This window comes from Callorhinchus milii, unplaced genomic scaffold, assembly GCF_018977255.1.
Source record: "Callorhinchus milii isolate IMCB2004 unplaced genomic scaffold, IMCB_Cmil_1.0 Scaffold5, whole genome shotgun sequence".
In the NCBI taxonomy this organism is placed as follows: Eukaryota; Metazoa; Chordata; class Chondrichthyes; order Chimaeriformes; family Callorhinchidae; genus Callorhinchus; species Callorhinchus milii.
The window spans coordinates 43,211,400-43,232,391 of NW_024704746.1; the positions used below are offsets into that span (position 1 = coordinate 43,211,400).

At 47.3% G+C, this 20,992-nt stretch overlaps 2 protein-coding genes across 5 annotated transcripts in view; both read left to right on the forward strand.

The window, feature by feature from the left end:
* The first annotated feature begins 1,910 nt into the window (after positions 1-1,910).
* fezf1 (FEZ family zinc finger 1) lies at positions 1,911-7,014 on the forward strand. The gene is made up of 4 exons (XM_007894717.2): positions 1,911-2,699; positions 3,598-3,732; positions 5,062-5,194; positions 6,758-7,014. The coding sequence occupies exons 1-4, from the start codon at positions 1,911-1,913 to the stop codon at positions 7,012-7,014; spliced, it is 1,314 nt and encodes a 437-aa protein (XP_007892908.2).
* A 12,388-nt stretch (positions 7,015-19,402) lies between these two features.
* Positions 19,403-20,992, forward strand: part of aass (aminoadipate-semialdehyde synthase) — a 31,440-nt gene continuing 29,850 nt past the window's right edge. For 3 of the 4 annotated variants that reach the window (XM_042334942.1, XM_042334941.1, XM_042334943.1), the window contains exon 1: positions 19,403-19,459. The gene's annotated coding sequence lies outside the window, so the exon portion shown is untranslated. Of the gene's footprint in view, positions 19,460-19,833; positions 19,904-20,992 lie in introns of those variants that run through there. The other variant, XM_007894606.2, reaches the window with a different exon arrangement.

Genomic DNA, 20,992 nt, shown 5'->3' on the forward strand with positions numbered 1-20,992 from the left:
TCGCTGCTTTTTATTATTCTTCAGCTCTGGTTAAGGGAGTCGTTTAGCAAAAAAATAATAACTCAGACCTGGTGTAAATTCTGTTCTGAGACATTGCCACGACACACACACACTTATATATATATGCACACACACACACACCGCATATATATATATATACACACGTGAATACACACAAACACACACACATATATATATATACACACGTAAACACACACAAGTGGGCAGATCGCCCTCACTGCAGGTTGTCTCACGACGGGACGCTGAGGATCGTTCCTATATACACTGTTACACTCACCTGTTAACGCGGCTCCCGCCCCAGCAGAGCGACAGCCTTACATGTGCTCTCTCTCGGAAGATGTAGTGACTGTGTTTGTGAGGCAGGGACGGGGAGGACAATTATTTCCCTGACACTTCGACTGCAAACCGTAACACGCGTGTGTGTTATTTTTATATTGTCAGTGAACTTGTGGAACCTGTGGTGGGGGGGTAGGGGGTGGGGGGGGATAGAGAACCCAGGGTGGAGTGGGTAGATTTTGATCAATTATGAAGCGATTGGTTCGGTTTTGTTGGGGTGTGTGTGTGTGGGAGTGTGTGTGTGTGGGTGGGAGTGTGTGTGTGTGTGGGAGTGTGTGTGTGTGTGTGGGGGGGGGGGTGTGTGGGGGGTGTGTGGTGGGGTGTGTGTGTGGTGGGGTGTGTGTGTGTGTGGGGTGTGTGTGTGTGTGTGGGTGGGAGTGTGTGTGTGGGTGGGAGTGTGTGTGTGTGTGGGGTGTGTGTGTATGGGGTGTGTGTGTGTGGGGGGGGTGTGTGTGTGTGGGGGGTGTGTGTGTGTGTGGGGGGGGGGTGTGTGTGGGGTGTGTGTGTGTGTGGGGTGTGTGTGTGTGTGGGGGGGGGGGTGTTTGGGGGAAACACACTGTCGGGTGGAGATATGTCGTTTTGTTTGATGGAGAGAGAGAGAGACCGAGGCAGAAATAGAGAGGAAGGGAAGGTTAGAGAGAAGAGAAGAGAGGAGGGGATCGGGATCTACAAAGGACGATGCTTGAGTTGAATCCTTAACTCCATTGGTTCAGCTTCAAACTCCAGTGGGATACGGTGTGTGTCAGTCAAACGCGGCGACAGAGATTGCTTTGAGATCAGGAATAAAGGAGGTGCGTCTACATCTTCACCCCCCACCCCCCACCCACCACACACACACACACACACACCCACCACCAACCCTCCCTGGGCGGAGGGTTTCTCAGTCTCCAATAACAAGGGAAAAAAGCACAACGCCAGCCTACTGCCGAGATATAAAGTAAAGTTTCACCAGCGCCCACCGATCGCACATTGGAAATCCAGTTTACTTATGCGTTTTGAAGCTCGCGTCTCAAGAGAGTGTTGCTGACCCGCACCCAGCGTTGTGGCAGGGGCTGGGGGCAAGGGCTGGGGGCAGGGGCTGGGGGCAGGGGCTGGGGCAGGGGCTGGGGGCAAGGGCTGGGGCAGGGGCTGGGGGCAAGGGCTGGGGGCAAGGGCTGGGGCAGGGGCTGGGGACAGGGCTGGGGGCAGGGGCTGGGGGCAAGGGCTGGGGCAGGGGCTGGGGGCAGGGGTTTTGACAGGGGGGGGCAGAAGCTGAGGGCATTGAGCTGGGGGAGAGGCTGAGGGCATTGAGCTGGGGGTTGGGGTCAGAGGTTTTGGGGACAGGGGCTGATTTATGCAGATCGCTTTTCTGGAAGTCCATCTCGGAGCAATGGGTTGGCTCGACCCCCGGCGTGTGCTGAGGATGTCCTGAGCGGATCTTTAACTCGGAGAAAAGGGGTGGGTGGGGGTAGTGGAGGAGGGAGGAAGAGAGAGAGAGAGAGAGGGAGAGAGACAGAGAGAGGGCGTCTTGTGAAACAACCAAGAACCTCGCCAAAGAGAACAAGTAACCAGTCATGGAGAGTCGCGAGTATCATCTGCATAAAGCTCGGGTGGGCACAGCGCCTGGCAGAGAGAGGTTGCCCGCTGGCGGAGCAATAGTCGCCGCTCCCAAACCTCTGCCCTTCTCCATCGAGAGCATCATGGCTTGGAGCCCGGAGCCCAAGGCGCTGCCCTTCTTAGCCTCTTTGGAAGGGGCCCCGGTGAAGAGAGAGCCTCGCTGCTTGCTGGCCCCGATGCCCTGCATGATCCCAGTCCTGCCCTTGCCTTACGGATCCAGGCTGGCATCGGGCGGCGGCGGGGAGCTGAGGAAAGCCAACCCGGAGATGTCCCACCACCACCACCACCACCACAGGAGCGAGTGGTTGAGCTCCGGAGGCTCCTCCAAGGCGGATGGTTCCAACACGTGTGGGCAGCCGCTGTCCCAATACCAACTCATCCGACCACGCGTGGTCAACCAGTCCTATTTTCACTCAATGGGGGCCTTCTGCTACCTCAACTGCGCCATCGACACCCCTCGCCCCTCACCGGCCGCGATCTTCAACCTGGCTCCATCCTCCTACCTGCTGGGCTCTGCCCTCAGCCCTCAACACAAGGCGCTGCTGGTGGACAGGGGCAATAAGCTGCTGCTGGCCCCCGGTGAGCGCCCCCCGGGGGGTGCCGTGCCCTACAGGGAGCTCGCCCAGCACGGCAGGGACACGGGACACTTTCTCCCCGACAGGATCAGCTGCAAAAGCGGCTCCAAGAGCGGCGGAGGCGCGATGGGCACCAGAGCCAAAGTGTTTACGTGTGAAGTGTGCAGGAAGGCAAGTGTGTGCCCAATGGGCTTTGTTACTTTACCACCCTCTCCTCTCCTCTCCCCCCCCCCCCCACCACCCCACCCCCACCATCACCCTCCTCTCCTCTCCCCATCATCTCCTCCCCCTCCTCTCCTCTCCCCTTCTCTCCTCCCTTCTTTCCTCTCCTTTCCCCTCTCCTCTCCTCCCCTCCTCTCCATTCCCCTGCTCTCCTCTCCACTTTCCTCTCTCCTCTTCCCTCTCATCTTCTCCCCTCTCTCCCTCCCACTCCTCTCCTCTCCTCCCCATTCCTCTGCTCTCCTCTCCTCTTTCCTCTCTCCTCTTCCCTCTCATCTTCTCCCCTCTCTCCCTCCCACTCCTCTCCTCTCCTCCCCATTCCTCTGCTCCCCTCTCCACTTTCCTCTCTCCTCTTTCCCTCTCCTCTTCTCCCCCCCCTCTCTCTCTCCCACTCCTCTCCCCTCTCATGCCTTTGCTGTTTGCATTTTACAATCCGTAACAATAACGATTACATCCTACGTTTAAAAGAGCACCGGGTGCTTCTGACAGCACCGCACAGCACCGCACAGCACCGCACAGCACCGCACGCTGAGCCATTTGCGCACACCCGCGGGGTGAAATCCTCCTATTTAGAAATATCATTTCAGTGAAAATCGCTCATAACCTCGAAGCCCAGTTTTCTGCCCCTTTTACGAAAGGAATTGGCGGAAAAGCTGTCTTCGGAGTGAGGAATTCAGCTTCAGTGTTTTTAGGAATTTGGCAAATCTGAAAACTGCACAGATGTAGAGTGGAGTGAGAACCGATCCACTGAGTTTCCTCTCTCGGTCTCTCTGCCAGGAGGGAAGTGTGATTATCTCTCCGTGTTTCTCTCTTCTCCTCTCTGTCTCTCTCTCTCTCTGTCTCTCTGTAGGTCTTCAATGCCCACTATAACCTAACCCGCCACATGCCAGTCCACACGGGGGCTCGGCCGTTTATCTGTAAAGTTTGTGGCAAAGGATTCCGTCAGGCCAGCACTCTGTGTCGCCACAAAATCATTCACACACAGGTAGGTGCTTATTATTATTATTATTATAACGTCAATCGTGATAATAGCAATAATAACATCAATAATAATAACATCAATAATAATAACATCAATAATAATAACATCAATAATAATAACATCAATAATAATAACATCAATAATAATAACATCAATAATAATAACATCAATAATAATAAATAATTGCAATAATAATGTAATAAATAATAATAATAATAATAATAATAATTGTAGGTGGCAATGTAAAGCAAATACAGTTTCTATAATTATCGGTGCAACTGGAAGTGTTTAATAAGTCTATTCAGAAATGGTTTGACGAAATACCTGGTGAACGAAATATCAACCTCCTGCAAAAAGTAACTATTTTAGGAAGCTCAAACATACTAAGAAAAGTTACATCCATTCATTCATGTGTAACGTGGCAGTGTTATTGATCTGGTTGACCCATCACTGAAACCTACTTAGAAACTACCCCTACAGAAACCATGTTATGAAAACCATAACAACATAATCATGACAATAATAATAATATACCTTAATAGTAAATTCAGACTGAAAGGTGAATGGACTGTGGTGGTTGGGGAAGGTATGGGAAGGAAGGAAAGAGGGCAACAGGGCTTTGGAAACAGCAACACCGTGTCCCACACTGACAGGTCTGGTCTGTGCCCCTGTGTGTGCGGGGAAGCACATGCGGGTTGGGCTGTCTGTGGGGTCGCAGCACTGGAGTCTCTGTTGCACACGTTATCCCTGACTGTCCTGCAATCTGGAATGAGATTATAACAACAAGATCAAGTTTGATCCAGGGCCTTGCACGTCGGGAAGACGTCTGTCTTAAAGTGCTTCGAGGAATTTTACTGTAAAGTGTGGTTTTCACGGGCAGCTCTGAGTGAGTGAGTGAGTGAGTGAGTGAGTGAGTGAGTGAGTGAGTGAGTGAATGACAGTGAGCGAATAAGTGAGTGAATGAGAGAGAGAGAGTAACAGTGAGTGACCGTGAATGAGAGTGATAGTGAGAGAGTGAGTGAATGATAGCGAGTGAGTGACAGTGAGTGAGAGAGTGAGTGACAGTGAGTGAGAGAGTGAGTGACAGTGAGTGAGAGAGTGACAGTCAGTGGATGAGTTAGTGAGAGTGAGTGAGAAAATGAGAGAGTGTGAGTGAGCGAGTGTGAGTCAGTGAGGGACGGAGGGAGTGAGTGAGTGAGTGTGCGTGTGTGTGTGTGTGTGTGTGTGTGAGAGAGAGAGAGGCAAGGAGGGAGAGAGGGAGTGACAGTGAGTGAATGTCTGCTCAAGCTGTGTTTCCCATTAAAGTCTGATTTTGTTTTAAATTGTGAACAGGAAAAACCACACAAGTGTAATGAATGTGGGAAAGCGTTTAACCGGAGCTCCACTCTGAACACTCACAGCAGAATCCACGCGGGTTACAAACCCTTTGTCTGTGAGTTCTGTGGCAAAGGCTTTCATCAAAAAGGTGGGTTCGGTGTTAGTGGAAGGACAACAATATATATATATTATATATATATAATATGTATACACAATAAACTCCTGACAATTCGCCCCTGGCTTACCTGGTCATTACCATTGCAGTCACACTGCTGTCAGTATCACAGCTGGATTTATTTATGTACTTATACATATATTCCCTCGGAGTGATGACCAGTTATCAGGAGTTAATTGGTGTGCAGTAAATTCCTGATAACTTGTCGCTCCGAGGGGAAACGGGGTTCAATGATGAGTTATCCTGAGCGGCAAATTATACTCCTGATAGCTCATCACCGAGCCCTCCTTTCCCTCTGGGCGGCGAGTTATCAGGAAGTTACTGTGCATCATTTTAATAATAATAATAATAATAATAATCCTTGCATTTGATATAGCGCTTTTCACGTCGGGAGGACGTCCCAAAGCGCTTCACAGAACACACTGTAATGTGAGTTGACTGTATATTTGTGGGCGAACTCGGCAGCCAATTGCGCACAGCAATGTCCCACAAACAGTCGTGGATTGAAAATGACCAATTTATTATTGTTTTTGGTTTTGAGGGATTATTATTAGGTGTGTGGAGTAAGGAAACTTGCCCAAGGTTTCGCACTGCCTGGAATTGAACTCAGGTGTCTCACTTGCAAAGCGAGTGCTCTAACCATTGAGCTACAGGACTCACAAAATTCAGATTTGGTGAATTTTACCTAATTCACCAAATCTATTAATAAGATCCAACACCTTACACTGCTCTGGGAGAACTTTTTTTTACGACGATAACGCGCTTCTCTGATCGTATAATTATTGTTTCACAGAAGGTATTTGTACTACGAGCATAAAATACATTAGAAATGAAAGTGGAAGGCGAACGGGGTCAATCTGCCACCCCCCACAGTCCAGGGTGAGACGAGAGTTCACTGTCATTTCGGGAGTTAAATTGGGGTTTAAAGCGGAGCAATGTGTTCACTGCCTTTCCCGGTGTCATAGCAGTTTCGAAAAATAAATGTGGTTTCCAAAAAAAAAAACTTTTTTTTTCCCCCACGCGAAAAAAAATCGTTTCGCCCACAAAATATACTCAAAACCATTCCCACAGCAAATCCTGTCAAGTGCTTTGGGACTTCTCGATGGAGTGACAACGCACTCTGCGAAATGCAACGATCGTTATTGTCGTTATAATTTGCAAACGGCGAGTGGTGTGACATCGATCTCTGGTCTCTCAACAAGTGAGTGAGGCTTCAAAGCAAAGCGATTGACTGTGTTCAAACGTCTGCAGATTGAACCCTATATTTTGAAGTTAAGTCAGTGTAACGGCGAGGAAGGAAGGAGGTTGTGGGCGAAATTTTACTTTGGGTCCAGATTTACTCGAAATTCTTGAAGCATTGCATGAATTCAGGCGAATTCAGGCAAATTCTTGATTGATTGATTTTTTTTGGGGGGGTAGTTATTAAAACGAACGTTTTTTTTTCTCTTTTGAAAATTGGATATTTTTTTTTAAAAAAAGATTTATTTATATTAAAAAAAAACGTTGCAATTAACGAAAGATCTTTGTTGGTGTCAGGTAACTACAAAAACCACAAACTGACTCACAGCGAGGAAAAGCAATTCAAATGCAACATTTGCAACAAGGCGTTTCACCAGGTGTACAACCTCACCTTTCACATGCACACGCACAACGACAAGAAACCGTTTACCTGTGCGACCTGTGGCAAAGGTTTCTGCCGGAATTTTGACTTGAAAAAGCACGTCAGGAAGTTGCACGACAACTTTTCCCGATCGTCGGCAGCCGAGCCGGCGGAGGACAAGCCGTGCAAGTAACCCGTCTGGCCCGCGGGCCGCCAATCTTTTGTCTTCTCTTTCAAGCACAAATGAACCGAGGCTTTGGGATCTGCCGGGGGGGGAGGGGGGGTTGCATGCAGATGTGTATCATGTCATATTGTGTTGAAAAGAAACCAGCAAAAACCCCGACACAGTAGTATTCTTCTTTCTTTTTTTTTTGCGGGGTGGGAGGGGAGGGGTTGGAGGTGAATATATCTTCAGAAGAACTCTCGATCCATCTCAGGTTTGGAGAGACGCTTTTTAAAGAATAAGGTGATATTATTAATTGTTATTGATAATAATGAAATGCAGTTACATGTTATTTATTTATTTGTTACCCGCCCGTTTCTCTATTGCATGGATCTCTGCCGTTTCGATTAAACGATGTATTTTGCAAAAAAAAAAGATATATAATATATGATTGCTCTGTGGTGCCAACGATAGGAAAGGTGAGCCAGAGAGTTTTTTTTAAAAAAAACAAACACAAAAAAATTAATGTTTATGCAATCAAGCTGGTTTGTTCTGTATGTTAATGAAATATCTAAGAGATATGTTAAATAACCCTTATATTTGACCCAGGGAGAGCTTCACAGGAATCGCCGGGAAGTGTAGTGACTGTGTGTTTTTGTCGGCGAACGTAATGTAATCATTCTGCCCCTCTCTCTTCCCCCTTTCCTCGAAAAGTTTTTTTTTTGGCAATTATAGACGGATGAAAAATGTGAAAGTAACTTCATAGGCAAGGCTGACAATAAAAAAAAATGATAAGTCACTACATTTCTCTTGGTTTATGTATATAAGGAAACGAGGGAGAGAGATGGGAGTTGGGAGGGAGGGTGGGGGGTGAGAAGGGGAGGGAGGGGGAAAGGAAAAAGAGGGAAGAGGGAGGGAAAGAAGGGAAAGAGAGGGGGAGGCAGAGAGAAGGGAGGGGGGGGATGGGAGGGAAAGAGGGGGGAAGGGAGGGAGACAGAGATGGGAGGGAGGAAGTCAGAGAGGGGGGAAGGGCAGAGAGGAGGGGGGTGAGGGAGAGAGGAAGGGGAGAGACGGAGGAGCGAGGGTGAGGGACGGGGGAGAGAGACGGGGGGGGAGGGAGAGAGACGGGGGGAGAGGGAGAGAGAGACGGGGGGAGGGAGAGAGAGACAAGGGGGAAGGGAGAGAGAGATGGGGGAGGAGGGAGAGGGGGGAGGGAGAGAGAGACTGGGGGGAGGGAGAGAGAGATGGAGGGAGTGAGAGACGGTGGGAGGGAGAGATGGTGGGGGAGGGAGGAGAGAAGTGGGAGGGTGGGGAGGAGAAGGAAAGGTGGAGAGGTCACTGTAATGAGTTAGTAACCAGCCTGGTCAGTAAAATCAGGACACCAGGAAGGGATAGCGAAATCAGGAAACTCCCTTCTCTTGTCCATCAGCGCCTCGGGATCTTTAATGTCCACCTGAACAGGAACAGACTGGCCCTGGTTATTGTCTCATTCAAAGGATGGCGTCTTTGATAAACCGCGGCGCTCTCTCACACCAATACTGCCCTGGAGTGTCAGCCTGGACTATGAGCTCAAAGGCTCTTGCGTGGGGACATGGGGGAAGGCCTCAAAGTCGCATCCTCTTGACTCAGAGGCGAGGGTGTGAGTGACTGAGCCAGGCTTACAATTCTCAATGTCTTGAGGAGTGATGAGCATGTCGGTGTAAATACATAGTAAATTTGGGACTGGCAGATAGCAACCATAAATGGGAAGCTATATTACCCATCGCTATGCTTTGAGAGTATCCAAACCAAGTTTAGATTTCCATTTATCCCACCTACACATGGAAATCCCAGAGATAGATTGTTGGAATGGAATGGAATGCGCACTCTCTTCCTGGAGGGATGCATCCTGCTGATATAATTCTGGAAAGTATTAGGTGCAGGTTGGCATTCCCAAGATCCAAGGTTTGGGGATCCCAGAGTGTGTGTGTTGGGGGTACTGCTGGAGTCTAACCAACTAAAACCGCACAGCTTGCCATTGATATTGCTGTCCGGCAAGCTTTCCGCTGCTTGTCCAGCTAGGACCACCCTACCCTTCAGGGCTTTGGCTTGCAGGGTTAACAGGAGCTGAGTGGGATGACTCCCTGCCCCCAGTGACTGGTCTGCCCTTCCAGGTCCTGCTGATGAGCCAAATGGAGCGAGTGTCCTTGTGGACAAATTAAAAAAAGGAGAGGAGATTAAGTCAGAGAGAGAGAGAGGTGCGTACAAATAATGAGAGGTAGTAAAGAGCACACACATCCCAGCGACTGGGTCTCAGGGTTCAGAGAAGCTGCTTTATTGAGCTTGTCTTGGGGGAGGGGGGAAGTGAGATTGGCCTTTGGTAACTTGTGCTCGGAGCACACACACCCCCCCCCTCCCCCTCCCCCCCAGAGCCCCGCATTACTGTGTCATTGCAATAGGAATGATGTCCGTGCTGTTCAGACCGTTCGTCTCATCCCATGGAAGAGATGCTGGTTAGCTGGGTCCCGGCTGTCAGTCGGCCCCATTGCTTCCCGACCTCGATCATACAGTGATTGCAATGATCAACAGTGCTGTCATTGCTAACCTGAATCCTCTGTCACACAACAGCTCTCATTACTCCCGACACTCACACACACACACACACACACATTCATACACAAGGACAAACACACGCAGGAGCACACACCGCACATACACATCCGTGCACGCGTACACACTTCCATACACACACATACGAGGCCCCACACAGAGACACACATGTTGTTTAGAAACAGTGGTTTTGGTCACAGTCTCCCACACGAGCTTATGTTGAGAAGCTGCGGGTTTGGCTTTGCTGACCTGTGCACACTGACCTCCCAGTGGATCCCCCCCTGGGGCCGGATTCATTTGCTGCAGTCTGTGATGATGGCCCCTCGTCTCTGCAGATCCGTGAGCCCAGGCAGAACCTGACAGCACCCACTGCCCCCCCCCCCCCCCCCCCCACCCATAACAGGGGAGCAGGGAGGCAGTGAGGGAGAGAATGGATGAACTGAGCTGATGGAGCTCAGTGACATACTGTGCTCAGTGCGGGAGCGGAGAAAGCACAGCATTCTGACACGGTCTTGTTAAAGAGAGACACGTACACATACACACGATTAGAAAGTCGTACACATGCACATATGCACAGACAGTTACAACAGCAAGATTGCCGTTCACATCGGGAAGCATCCCAAGGCATTGGACAGTCAAGGGTTTCCATGGGTGGTGAGAGATGTGCACACACACACACACACTCACAGTTATAAAGCAACCAATCAATGTACTAACTACTCATTGAACGAATCTTTGCAATAACCAAACATTGGGATAACTAATCAGTGCACTAATTTATCAATGTACCAACTCATCAACGTACTAATTGAGGTACTAATTAATTCATAATAATATAATAACGATCCTTGAATTTGATATAGTGCCTTATCAAGTCTTCGCAACGTCTCAAAGTGCCTCACAGGATATACTGTAAACTGTATATTTTGTGGGTGTAACGCGGCAATCAATTGCGCACAGCAATGTCCCACAAAAAGTTGTGGATTGAGAGACCAAATTATTATTATTTTGATTAATGTACTAACTAATCAATCTACTAACCAATGCATGGATTAACTAATTAATATGCTAACTAATTGATGTGCTAACTAACCGATGTACTAACTGATTTATTTTCCAACTAATTATTGTACTGACTAATTAATTCACTAACTAACAGATGCACCCACTAATTAATGTCCCAAATAATTAATTTACTAACTAATTATTTTTCTAATTAATTAATGTAGTAACAAATTGATGTACTAATTGGTCTTGTAACTAATTCATGTACTAACTGATCAATGCACTAACTAACTTCAACAACAACAACAACTTGGATTTATGTAGCACCCTCCACGCTGGACGGTGTCTCAGAGCGCTTTACAGTAACGGATCCCGGCACCAAGCCAGGGGGAGGGGGAGGAAGGTGACCAAAGGTGCAGTCAAAGAGAAATGTCTTCAGCAGAGACCTGAAAATGGAAAGAGAGGGAGTGAGGTGAAGGGAGTGACGAAGGGAGTTCCAGAGCCTCGGGGCATAGTGGCTGAAGGCATGGCCGCCGAGGGTGGAGCAGAGGACTCGGGGGACAAGGAGGAGACCAGACCCGGAGGAACAAAGGCAAAAGGTACTGTTTTGAGGAGAGAGGAGGTCAGAGGTGGTGCAGAGGAGTGGAGGGATTTGAATACGAAGATGAGGATCTTGAAGTCGATCCTCTCTGGGACAGGCAGCCAGTGCAGTCTGGCAAGGACTGGGGTAATCGGGGAGCAGAGTTTCGTGCGGATGAGAATGCAGGCAGTAGAGTTTTGAATGATCTGGATTTTATGGATGGTAGTAAATGGGAGACCGGCAAGGAGGGCGTTAGAATAGTCCAGCCAAGAGGTGACAAAGGCATGGATTAGGGTTTCAGCGGCTTTCGGAGAGAGGTATTGGCAGAGGCGGGCGATGTGTCGGAGGTGGAAGAAGGCGGTGCTGGTGAGGGACCGGATTTGGGGGAGGAAGGATAATTGGGGGTCGAACCTGACGCCTAGGTTGCGTACGGGTTCGGAGAGTTTTAGTGGGAGGTCGGGTAGGTGGAGGAGGTGAGAGCCGTGAGATTGATGAGAGTATGGCGTCCGTCTTGTCAACGTTTAGCTGAAGGAAATTTGCGCTCATCCAGTCCCTGAGATCTGACAGGCAGGCTGACAGAACATTAGGGGACTGGGGGTCGCAAAGAGAGGTTGAAAAATATAGTTGGGTGTCGTCCGCGTACATGTGGAAATGTACCCCATGTTTGCGGATGACATCTCCAAGAGGGAGCATGTAGATCAGAAAGAGGAAAGGGCCAAGGATGGATCCTTGGGGTATCCCGCAGGTGACCAGGTGAGAGCGGTAGGAGAAGCCGTTTGTGCAGATGTACTGCTGGCGGTTTTGTGAGGTAGGACTCGAACCAGGCGAGTGCGGTCCCACTGAGGTGGATGACGGAAGAAAGGCAGTGGAGGAGGATGGCGTGATCGACTGTGTCAAACGCCACGGAGAGGCGGATTAAACGTGGCAAGAGATGTGAAGGACAATAACAAAAAGTTTTTCACTTACGTTAACAGCAAAAGAAAAAAAAGCAATGGAATATGGCCACTGAAGATGGGTTCGGGAGAGGACATGACAAATAATGCAGCACAGGCTAAATAAGTGCTAAATAAGTTTTTTGCATCAGTTTTTACTAAAGAGGAGACTCAAGGATGTCACAGAGGAAAGTTGCAACACTATTCATATCACTACCACCATGGTTGCCAAACAGTTGTGCAAACTTAAGGTAAATAAATCACGGAGGCCGGATAAATTGCATCTGAGGATCCTTAAGGAACTAAGGGTGGAAGTCGCAGAAACACTGGAGCAAATCTTTCAGAAATCACTGGATACTGGAGAAGTGCCGGAGGACTCCTAGTTCTAAGAAAGGTAACCAAATTGACCCAGGAAACTACAGACCAGTAAGCTTGATGTCCATTGTGGGTTACATTATGGAAACTCTTATTAGCAACAAATTGCCCCGAGTTGCGTCCCGGAGAGCTTCAAAGGATAAAATCATGGAACACTAGACAGAAATAAAATCATAAATGATAGCTAATATGGGTTCATGAAGGGGAGGTCTTGCCAACCTAATTTACTGGGTTTTTTTGATGGTGTGACAAGGAAGTTTGATAAGGGTAAGGCTCTGGACGTTGTACATCAGGATTTTAGTAAGACGTTTGATACAATTCTTCTTGTGAATCTGGTACTGAAAGTAAAGAAAGCGGGAATCAGTGGAACTTTTTTTACAATGGATATGTAACTGGTTGACTGGAAGAACCCAGAGGGTGGTGGTACAGGGAATGTCATCAGACTGGGAAAATGTTACCAGTGGAGTTCCACATGGGTCATTTTGGGACCTCTTTTGTTTAATATTTTTATAAATGATCTGGAACTAGGAGTCAGAAGCACAGTGGCTAAGTTTGCAGATGATACTAAGCTAATGAAGGTCATAGATTGCAAAGCTGAACAAGATAGGTTACAGGAACATTTGAATAAACTTGGGAAAAGGGCAGACTGGTGGCAGATGAAATTCAATGTGGAGAAATGTAAAGTACTCCACATGGGAACAAAAAATCCAGGAAGGGATTATTATTTGAATGGAAGGAAAATAATATTTATGGAAAATGAAAAGGTCCTGATTGACCTTAAATTGAAGCTCACCCAAAAATACTCTGTGGCAGTGAGTAGAGCAAACCAGATGTTGGGATGTATCAAAAGATCAATAGCAAGTCGAAATAGTGGGGTAATCCTGCCACTGTACAGTGAGACCATACTTAGAGTACTATGTACAGCTCTTGTCATCGGAGTACCAAAAAAATGGGAGAAATCGAGAAGATACAGGGGAGTGCAACAAAAATGAGTGAAGAAATGGAGGGTCTGGACTATGAGGAGAGACTAACTAAAATGGGCATGTTCACACTAGAAAAGATAAGATTGAGAGGTGACATGATTGCTGTCTTTAAGATTCTAAAGGGGCTAGACAATGTAGATCATGACAGGCTGTTTCAACTAGTCCCGAATAGTAAAGCCAGAGGACATGGCCTGCAATTGAAGGGGGATAAGTTCAGAACAAATCTACGGAAACACTATTTCAGTGAGCGAATAGTAAGCTTGTAGAACGGGCTCCCTCGGGAGACAGTTGAAGCAGGAAGTGTTGATTCCTTCAAACACAGATTAGCTAGTTTTATTTTAGGAAATAACATTATGGGATATAGTACATAGATAGTTCGGGACATATGTGTATATGTCAGGAAGATGGAAGGCGAACTAGATGGACATTGGTCTTTATTTCGTCCTGCATTTCTTATGTTCTTAATAAATGAACTATCTAATCAAGTAGCAATTAATTTATGCACTAACTAAACAATGTACTAACCAATCAATGTACTAACTAATCAATAAAACAACTAATCGATGCACCAACTAATCAATACACTAACTTAATGACACAACTGATCAACACTAACTCAGTCACTGCTCAGAACATATTGTTTCCATTTATAATTGTAATGATGCCATCCAGTGGAGATAGTGATGAACTACAGGGTCATTTGTAACTATTCTCCTTTCTCAGATTGAGGAACTTTTATGACATTTTAATTTACAATATACAATGATAAATAATCCTTGTATTTGATATAGCGCCTTATCACGTCTTCGAGACATTTCAAAGTGCTTCACAGAATATACTACTGTAAAGTGAATTGACTGTATATTTTGTGGACGAAACACGGCAGCCAATTGCATACAGCAGAGTCCCACAAACAGTCATGCATTGAGTGGGATTATTATTCTCAGAAAAGTGATCCACCAATTAAAAAACAACCGGGTTCCTACTCACTGTTAGGTAAACGGAGACGTGTGGAGTAAGAAAACGTGGCTAATGTTTTGTCCTGCTTTTTAAACGAATTAAAGGTGAGTGAGAATCAGAGACAGCATGAGGAAGTGAGAGAGACAGACAGCAAGAGATAGAGGCAGGATCAGAGAGCGAAAGAGGCAGACAGTGAGAGAAACACAATGAGAGAGACAGTGAAAGAGCAAGAGAGACGGACAGAGTCAGAGAGTGAGAGCGTGTGAGACAATGAGAGACAGACAATGAGAGGTAGACACAGAGTTAGAGAGAGAGAAAAACAGTGAGAGCCAGTCGGTAAGAGTGACATTCACAGTATCAAAGAATGAGAGAGACAGACAGTGAGAGAGCGAGAGAGAAAGAATAGATGTCGTCACTGTTGGAGCAAAAACTGACACTGGTCAAATGGCCTCCTGCCGTGTCCATGTCCATGCCATATCCTTGCTGTGTCCATGCCATGTTTGGGCCAGTGCCATTTCTGTGCCATGTCTGCGTCAACGCTGTGTCTAAAATTTAGACATGGAATTAAACAAAATCTGTAAAATGGGAGAGGGAGTGGGGGAGGGGGCGTGGGGATGGGGAAGGGATGCCAATTTATTTTTAATTTGGTGGAATATTATCCAACGGCAGATTTGTGAATCTGATTAAAAAAGAGATTATGTTATTGTGTCTCTTTGTCTCCGGCACCTTGATTGGGTTTTCGTCACAGATTGTGCACCTAATCCCAACCTGATGGGAATCACACACACACACATAAAATGCACACCGACATACACATTAATATAGGTCACAGACTATCACTGCCTCTACTCCTTCCACAATGAAGCCAACTTCATAATAATAACAATAATAATCCTTGCATTTGATATGGAGTCCTGTAGCTCAGTGGTTAGAGCACTCGCCTTGCAAGCGAGACACCTGGGTTCAATTCCAGACAGGGCAAAACCTTGGGCAAGTTTCCTTACTCCACATGCCTAATAATAATCCCTCCAAAACAAAACAATAATAAATTGGTCATTTTTAATCCACGACTGTTTGTGGGATACTGCTGTGCACAATTAGTTGCCGCGTTTCGCCCACAAATATACAGTCAATTCACTTTACAGTCTATTCTGTGAAGCACTTTGAGACGTCGAGAAGACGTGAAAAGCACTATATCAAATGCAAGGATTATTATATTTATTATTATTGTATAGCCACTTATCACATTGTCAAAATGTCTCAAAGTGCTTTACAAAGTGTAGCGATTGTGTAATTTGTAGGCAAATGCGACAGCCAGTTTGCATACAGCAAAGGCCCCCAAACAGCCCCCCAAACACCCTCAATCCATGAGTGATGGATTTTATCTGGGGGATTGTTGGCCCAGACACCGAGAGAGAAACTTCCGTCTCTTTTCAAATTGACTTTTAATGTCCACCTGGACAGGCATAGACAGAACCTCGGTTTAACTAAGGACAGCAACTCTGACTATGCAGCCACTGCACTGGAGCGTCAAAGTGAACAGTGATCTCAAAGTCCCAATGTGGGTTCAATGAGTGAGTGAGTGAATTACGGAGGAAGGGAGTGAATATGAATGAGTGACAGAGGGAGGGAGTGTGAGTGAGTGCATACGAGTGAGTGTTTTGCACACAGGGTTTAATCCAAGTGAGGGTACTGTATAGATGCAGGTTTGGATCTGCATCCAGGAAAGCAATGGGAACATAGTGCAGAATTTACTTACAGGCAGACATGGTGGTTGGGGGATGGCTGAGGGAAGGAAAGATTTTATTTCAGACACTCAGTGAATGGAAACAGATCCCTTATGTCCTCTCTCTGTGATTAAACTAAGTGCTTTACACTGCAGAGGTGGGAGTGATGAGGCAGATGACAGTGGGGTGGGGAATGACTGACCGACACAAGCAAGTCTCAGCTTGAGATGGTCCTTAATTCACTCGGATCTCCACTACCTGTTCTGGTGACCCTCTTTGCGGCAATGCTATGTGAAAAATTACCTGCCACGTTCGCCCACAAATCACATGATCACTTCACTTTACAGTGAATCCTGTGAAAGGCTTTGAGACATCCTAACATGAAAGGCACAATGTCACATGTAAGTATTATTATTATAATTATAATAATTATTAGGTAGAGAATGGCTCAAAGAGCTCCACAAAGTTACTGTGAATTATGGTGACTATGTTTTGTGAGCGAACGCAGCAGCCAATTTGCACACAGCAACATCCCACAAGCCGTGGAGTGAATGACTGATTTTACTTAGGGGATTGTTGGCCAGGACACGAAGAAAGAGACTCTTAAGCCCATTAATGTATTTCTGTGTGTCAGATATCCGGCTGATTACAGTGATGGGTTTTCATGTGTTTCACTTTTCCAAAAGTGCTGCGACATCTTTAGCTTCCGCCTGAACGGGCACCAAGGGGACCTTAGTTTAACATCTCATCCAAAAGATGGCACCTCTGATAATGTGGCACTCCTCCCAGCACTGGAGCATCATTTTGGACTGTGAGCTCAAGTGTCTGACGTACAGCTTGAATCCACAATCTTCTGACTCAGAGGCAAGAGTGCGAGCGACTGAGCCAGGCTGACAGTATGTTACACTGACATCTAAATAATTCCAAGGCTCCTTCAAATTCTCTCCCCCCACTTCTCTCTAGAGACTAATGCCGGATGAGATGTGCCGTGGAGTAATTATGAGTATTAATTTTTACTGACTGTGGTTACAGAAAGGTCTTCTTCAGATTAGAGGAGACAAACAATAAGACAGGATTAGCAGAGTGAACAGCCAAGGGAGACCTTTTTGCAGTCAAAGAATCTTTTTTTCCAGAATTGGGTCATTGTAAGAAAATTCAGCTCTTGGCTGGGTCAGGTGGTGTGTGTTTTTGTGTTGGGTTGGTGGTCAAGGCGGAATATACCATGTGAGGAACAGCATTAATTTCATTATTTCCTCCCCCTATAAGAGAGAGGGCGAGGGAACAGAGACGTAGAGGAAAGGGGAATAGGAGGGATGGAAGTTTGTGAGGATTAACTTGCTCCCACGTAGTCTACAAAATACACAGTCACAACACTTTGCAGTATAGTGAAGCGTTTTGAGACGTCCTCCCAACATGATAAGGGGCTGAACAAACTTCAATGCTTATATGACTATCTGCATCCTCAGGCTGCTGAGACCCTCATTCATGCTTTCATTATGTCCCGGCTTTACTTCGCTAACTCCTTGTTTGCCGAACTTCCCAACTCTCCCCTCCACAGGCTGAAGATTATTCAGAACCCTGCAGCTCATGTCCTCACCCACACTAGGCTCCGTGAACTGATCACCCCATCCTCACCCGATTTTATGGGCTCCCCATTCCCCAGAGTATCGAGTTCAAGATCCTTGTCCTCATCTTTACAACGCTCCAAGGTGTTTCTCCTCCCGACCCCCTACCTCTGCAACCTGCTAAAACCTTACCAACCTCTCCGCTTGGCTTGCTCCATGTCCTCCGCCCTACCTGCCCCACCACCAGCAGTTGGGCTTTCAGCCTTTCTGCCCCCACTCTTTGGAACTCCATCCCGGAGTCCCTCTACATCGCCCCCCAACCCCCTCCCACCCCACACTCTCTTGCCCCCTTGGAGGCCCATCTGAGACTCGCCTCTTTGACCAGTCAACCTCCCACCCCACATTCCCATTGCCCTCCACCCCTCTTCAAGGCTGTTTGCGGGATGTTGCTGTGCGCAACTCGAGTGTCCCGTTCACAAAATCCTGCAAAGTGCTTCGGAGACCGCCTTTGAGGGTACGTCAAACCTTAGGGTTCAATCAAACTAATAGTAATCAATAATTCTGGTGGCACCTGAAACCTCCAAGGCACAACTGTGTGTGTGTGTTTATGTGTGTGTGTGTGTTTGTGTGTTTATATGTGTGTGTGTGTTTATGTGTGTGTGTGTGTTTATGTGTGTTTATGTGTGTGTGTTTATGTGTGTGTGTTTATGTGTATGTGTGTGTGTTTGTATGTATAGTGTGTGTTTGTGTGTGTGTTTATGTGTGTGTGTTTGTGTTTATGTGTGTGTTTGTGTGTGTGTTTATGTGTGTGTGTGTATATGTGTGTGTGTGTATCGGTGTGTGTGTGTATATGTGTGTGTGTGTGTGTATATGTGTGTGTGTGTGTATATGTGTGTGTGTCGGTGTGTGTGTGTGTATGTGTGTCGGTGTGTGTGTGTATATGTATCGGTGTGTGTGTGTATATGTGTGTGTGTGTATATGTATATGTGTCGGTGTGTGTGTGTATATGTGTGTGTGTGTATGTGTCGGTGTGTGTGTGTATATGTGTGTGTGTGTGTGTATATGTGTATGTGTCGGTGTGTGTGTGTATATGTGTGTGTCGGTGTGTGTGTGTGTGTATATGTGTCGGTGTGTGTGTGTATATGTGTGTGTGTGTATATGTGTATGTGTCGGTGTGTGTGTGTATATGTGTATGTGTCGGTGTGTGTGTGTATATGTGTATGTATGTGTGTATGTGTATGTGTCGGTGTGTGTGTGTATATGTGTGTGTCGGTGTGTGTGTGTGTATATGTGTGTGTGTGTGTATATGTGTATGTGTCGGTGTGTGTGTGTATATGTGTGTGTCGGTGTGTGTGTATGTGTGTGTGTGTCGGTGTGTATGTGTGTATATGTGTATGTGTATGTGTCGGTGTGTGTGTGTGTATATATGTGTGTGTCGGTGGTGCTGATCTGTGTCAGACCACAGGTCGGGGTTCCCGGGCACTGGAGGACAGCAGTTGCGCGTCAGAGACTTCTTGGGTTTCAACGTTGTGCGTTTATTTCCAGAGAGGAATGTTCCGCCCGGAGTTACCATTGGCTGTGGCTCAGAGGGGCAGCGAGAGAGGCTCTGCCCCACACACACACACACACACACACAGCGGGAGGATCACCGCCCGCTTCCCAGTCACATTCCTGGTCCCCCCCTCACCCCACCCCACCCCCGAGCCCTCCTCCTCCTCCTCCTCCTCTCTCTGCTCAGCTCTCACCCACATCTCAACAGGTGAGTTCCCGGAAAACTGCCCCCAAACGCGACCCCCTCCCTCCCTCCCTCCCCCCCTCCCGCCCCCCGGGGGGTGTGGTCGGGCTTTCGATCAGCGGAACCACCAAACCGCAGCCTCTCCCCCACAGCCGCCGCGGGTCCGCCGCTGAGGGGCGGTTTCGCTTCGCCATCGGAGCTGCGGTTGTGGTTCTCGCGCAAAGCGGCTTTGCTGTTCCGGGAGAGAGTCCGAGGCTCAGGGTTTCCTCTCCTCACTCCGCTCCGCTCGGGCTCCGCTCGGCTCGGCTCGGGCTCCGCTCGGCTCGGCTCGGGCTCCGCTCGGCTCGGGCTCCGCTCCGCTCCGCTCCGCTTTGGCTCTGCGGCCGATATTGGCTTTGACCGCAGCGCTGCGGCTCTGAAGCCAAACTCCCGACCGCCGCAGCTCCAGCGACAAAGGCATCTGTGACGGTCAGTCTGAGCTTCCCGACGGCCCTGTACACACTGCCACAGCGTCCAGCACTGCACACACACTGTGTACACACACTGTACACACTGTCACAGCGTCCAGCACTGCACACACTGTGTACACACACTGTACACACTGTCACAGCGTCCAGCACTGCACACACACTGTGTACACACACTGTACACACTGTCACAGCGTCCAACACTGCGCACACACTGCATACACACACTATATACACTGTCACAAGGTCCAGCACTGCACACACACTATATACACACACTATATACACTGTCACTGTCACAGCATCCAGCCTCCCAGCACTCATACACACATACACTATATATATGCACACACATGCACAATATACACACAGACACACTATAATACATTGTCACAGCATCCAGCCTCCCAGAACGCACACTATATACATAAACTATATACACCGTCACAGCTACCAGTCTCCTAGCACTCACACTGTACAAACACTGTACACACATGATATACCCTGTCATAGCATCCAGTCTGCCAGCGCTCACATACAGATACTCTCCCTCTATATATATACACATATACATACTATATATATATATGCAAACACACAAACACACACACACAATATATGCCAAGCTCCCTGAATCCATAGAGATCCTGTAACAAGGTTGGAGACGGACATATGGCAAGTTTCTATTAGTTTATGTCTGGACTGTACCCAAAGTAATAATTCAAAAAAAAATTGGTCACTTCAATCCACGACTGTTGTGGGACACTGCTGTGCACAATTGGCTACCGCATTTCACCCACAAAGTATACAATCAATTCACTTTACGGTATATGCTGTGAAGTGCTTTGAGACGCCTTGAAGAAGTGATAAGGCGCTATATCAAATGCAAGGATTATTATTATTATTACATATAAACACACACACAATAAACACACATAATAATATATACTACAACAACATACATATATACATACACACACAAAATATACACATAGATATATACACAGGTCCCCGTATGTATATAAATATATGCACACACACACACACAATATATAATAATAATAATACTTGCATTTGTTATAGCACCTAA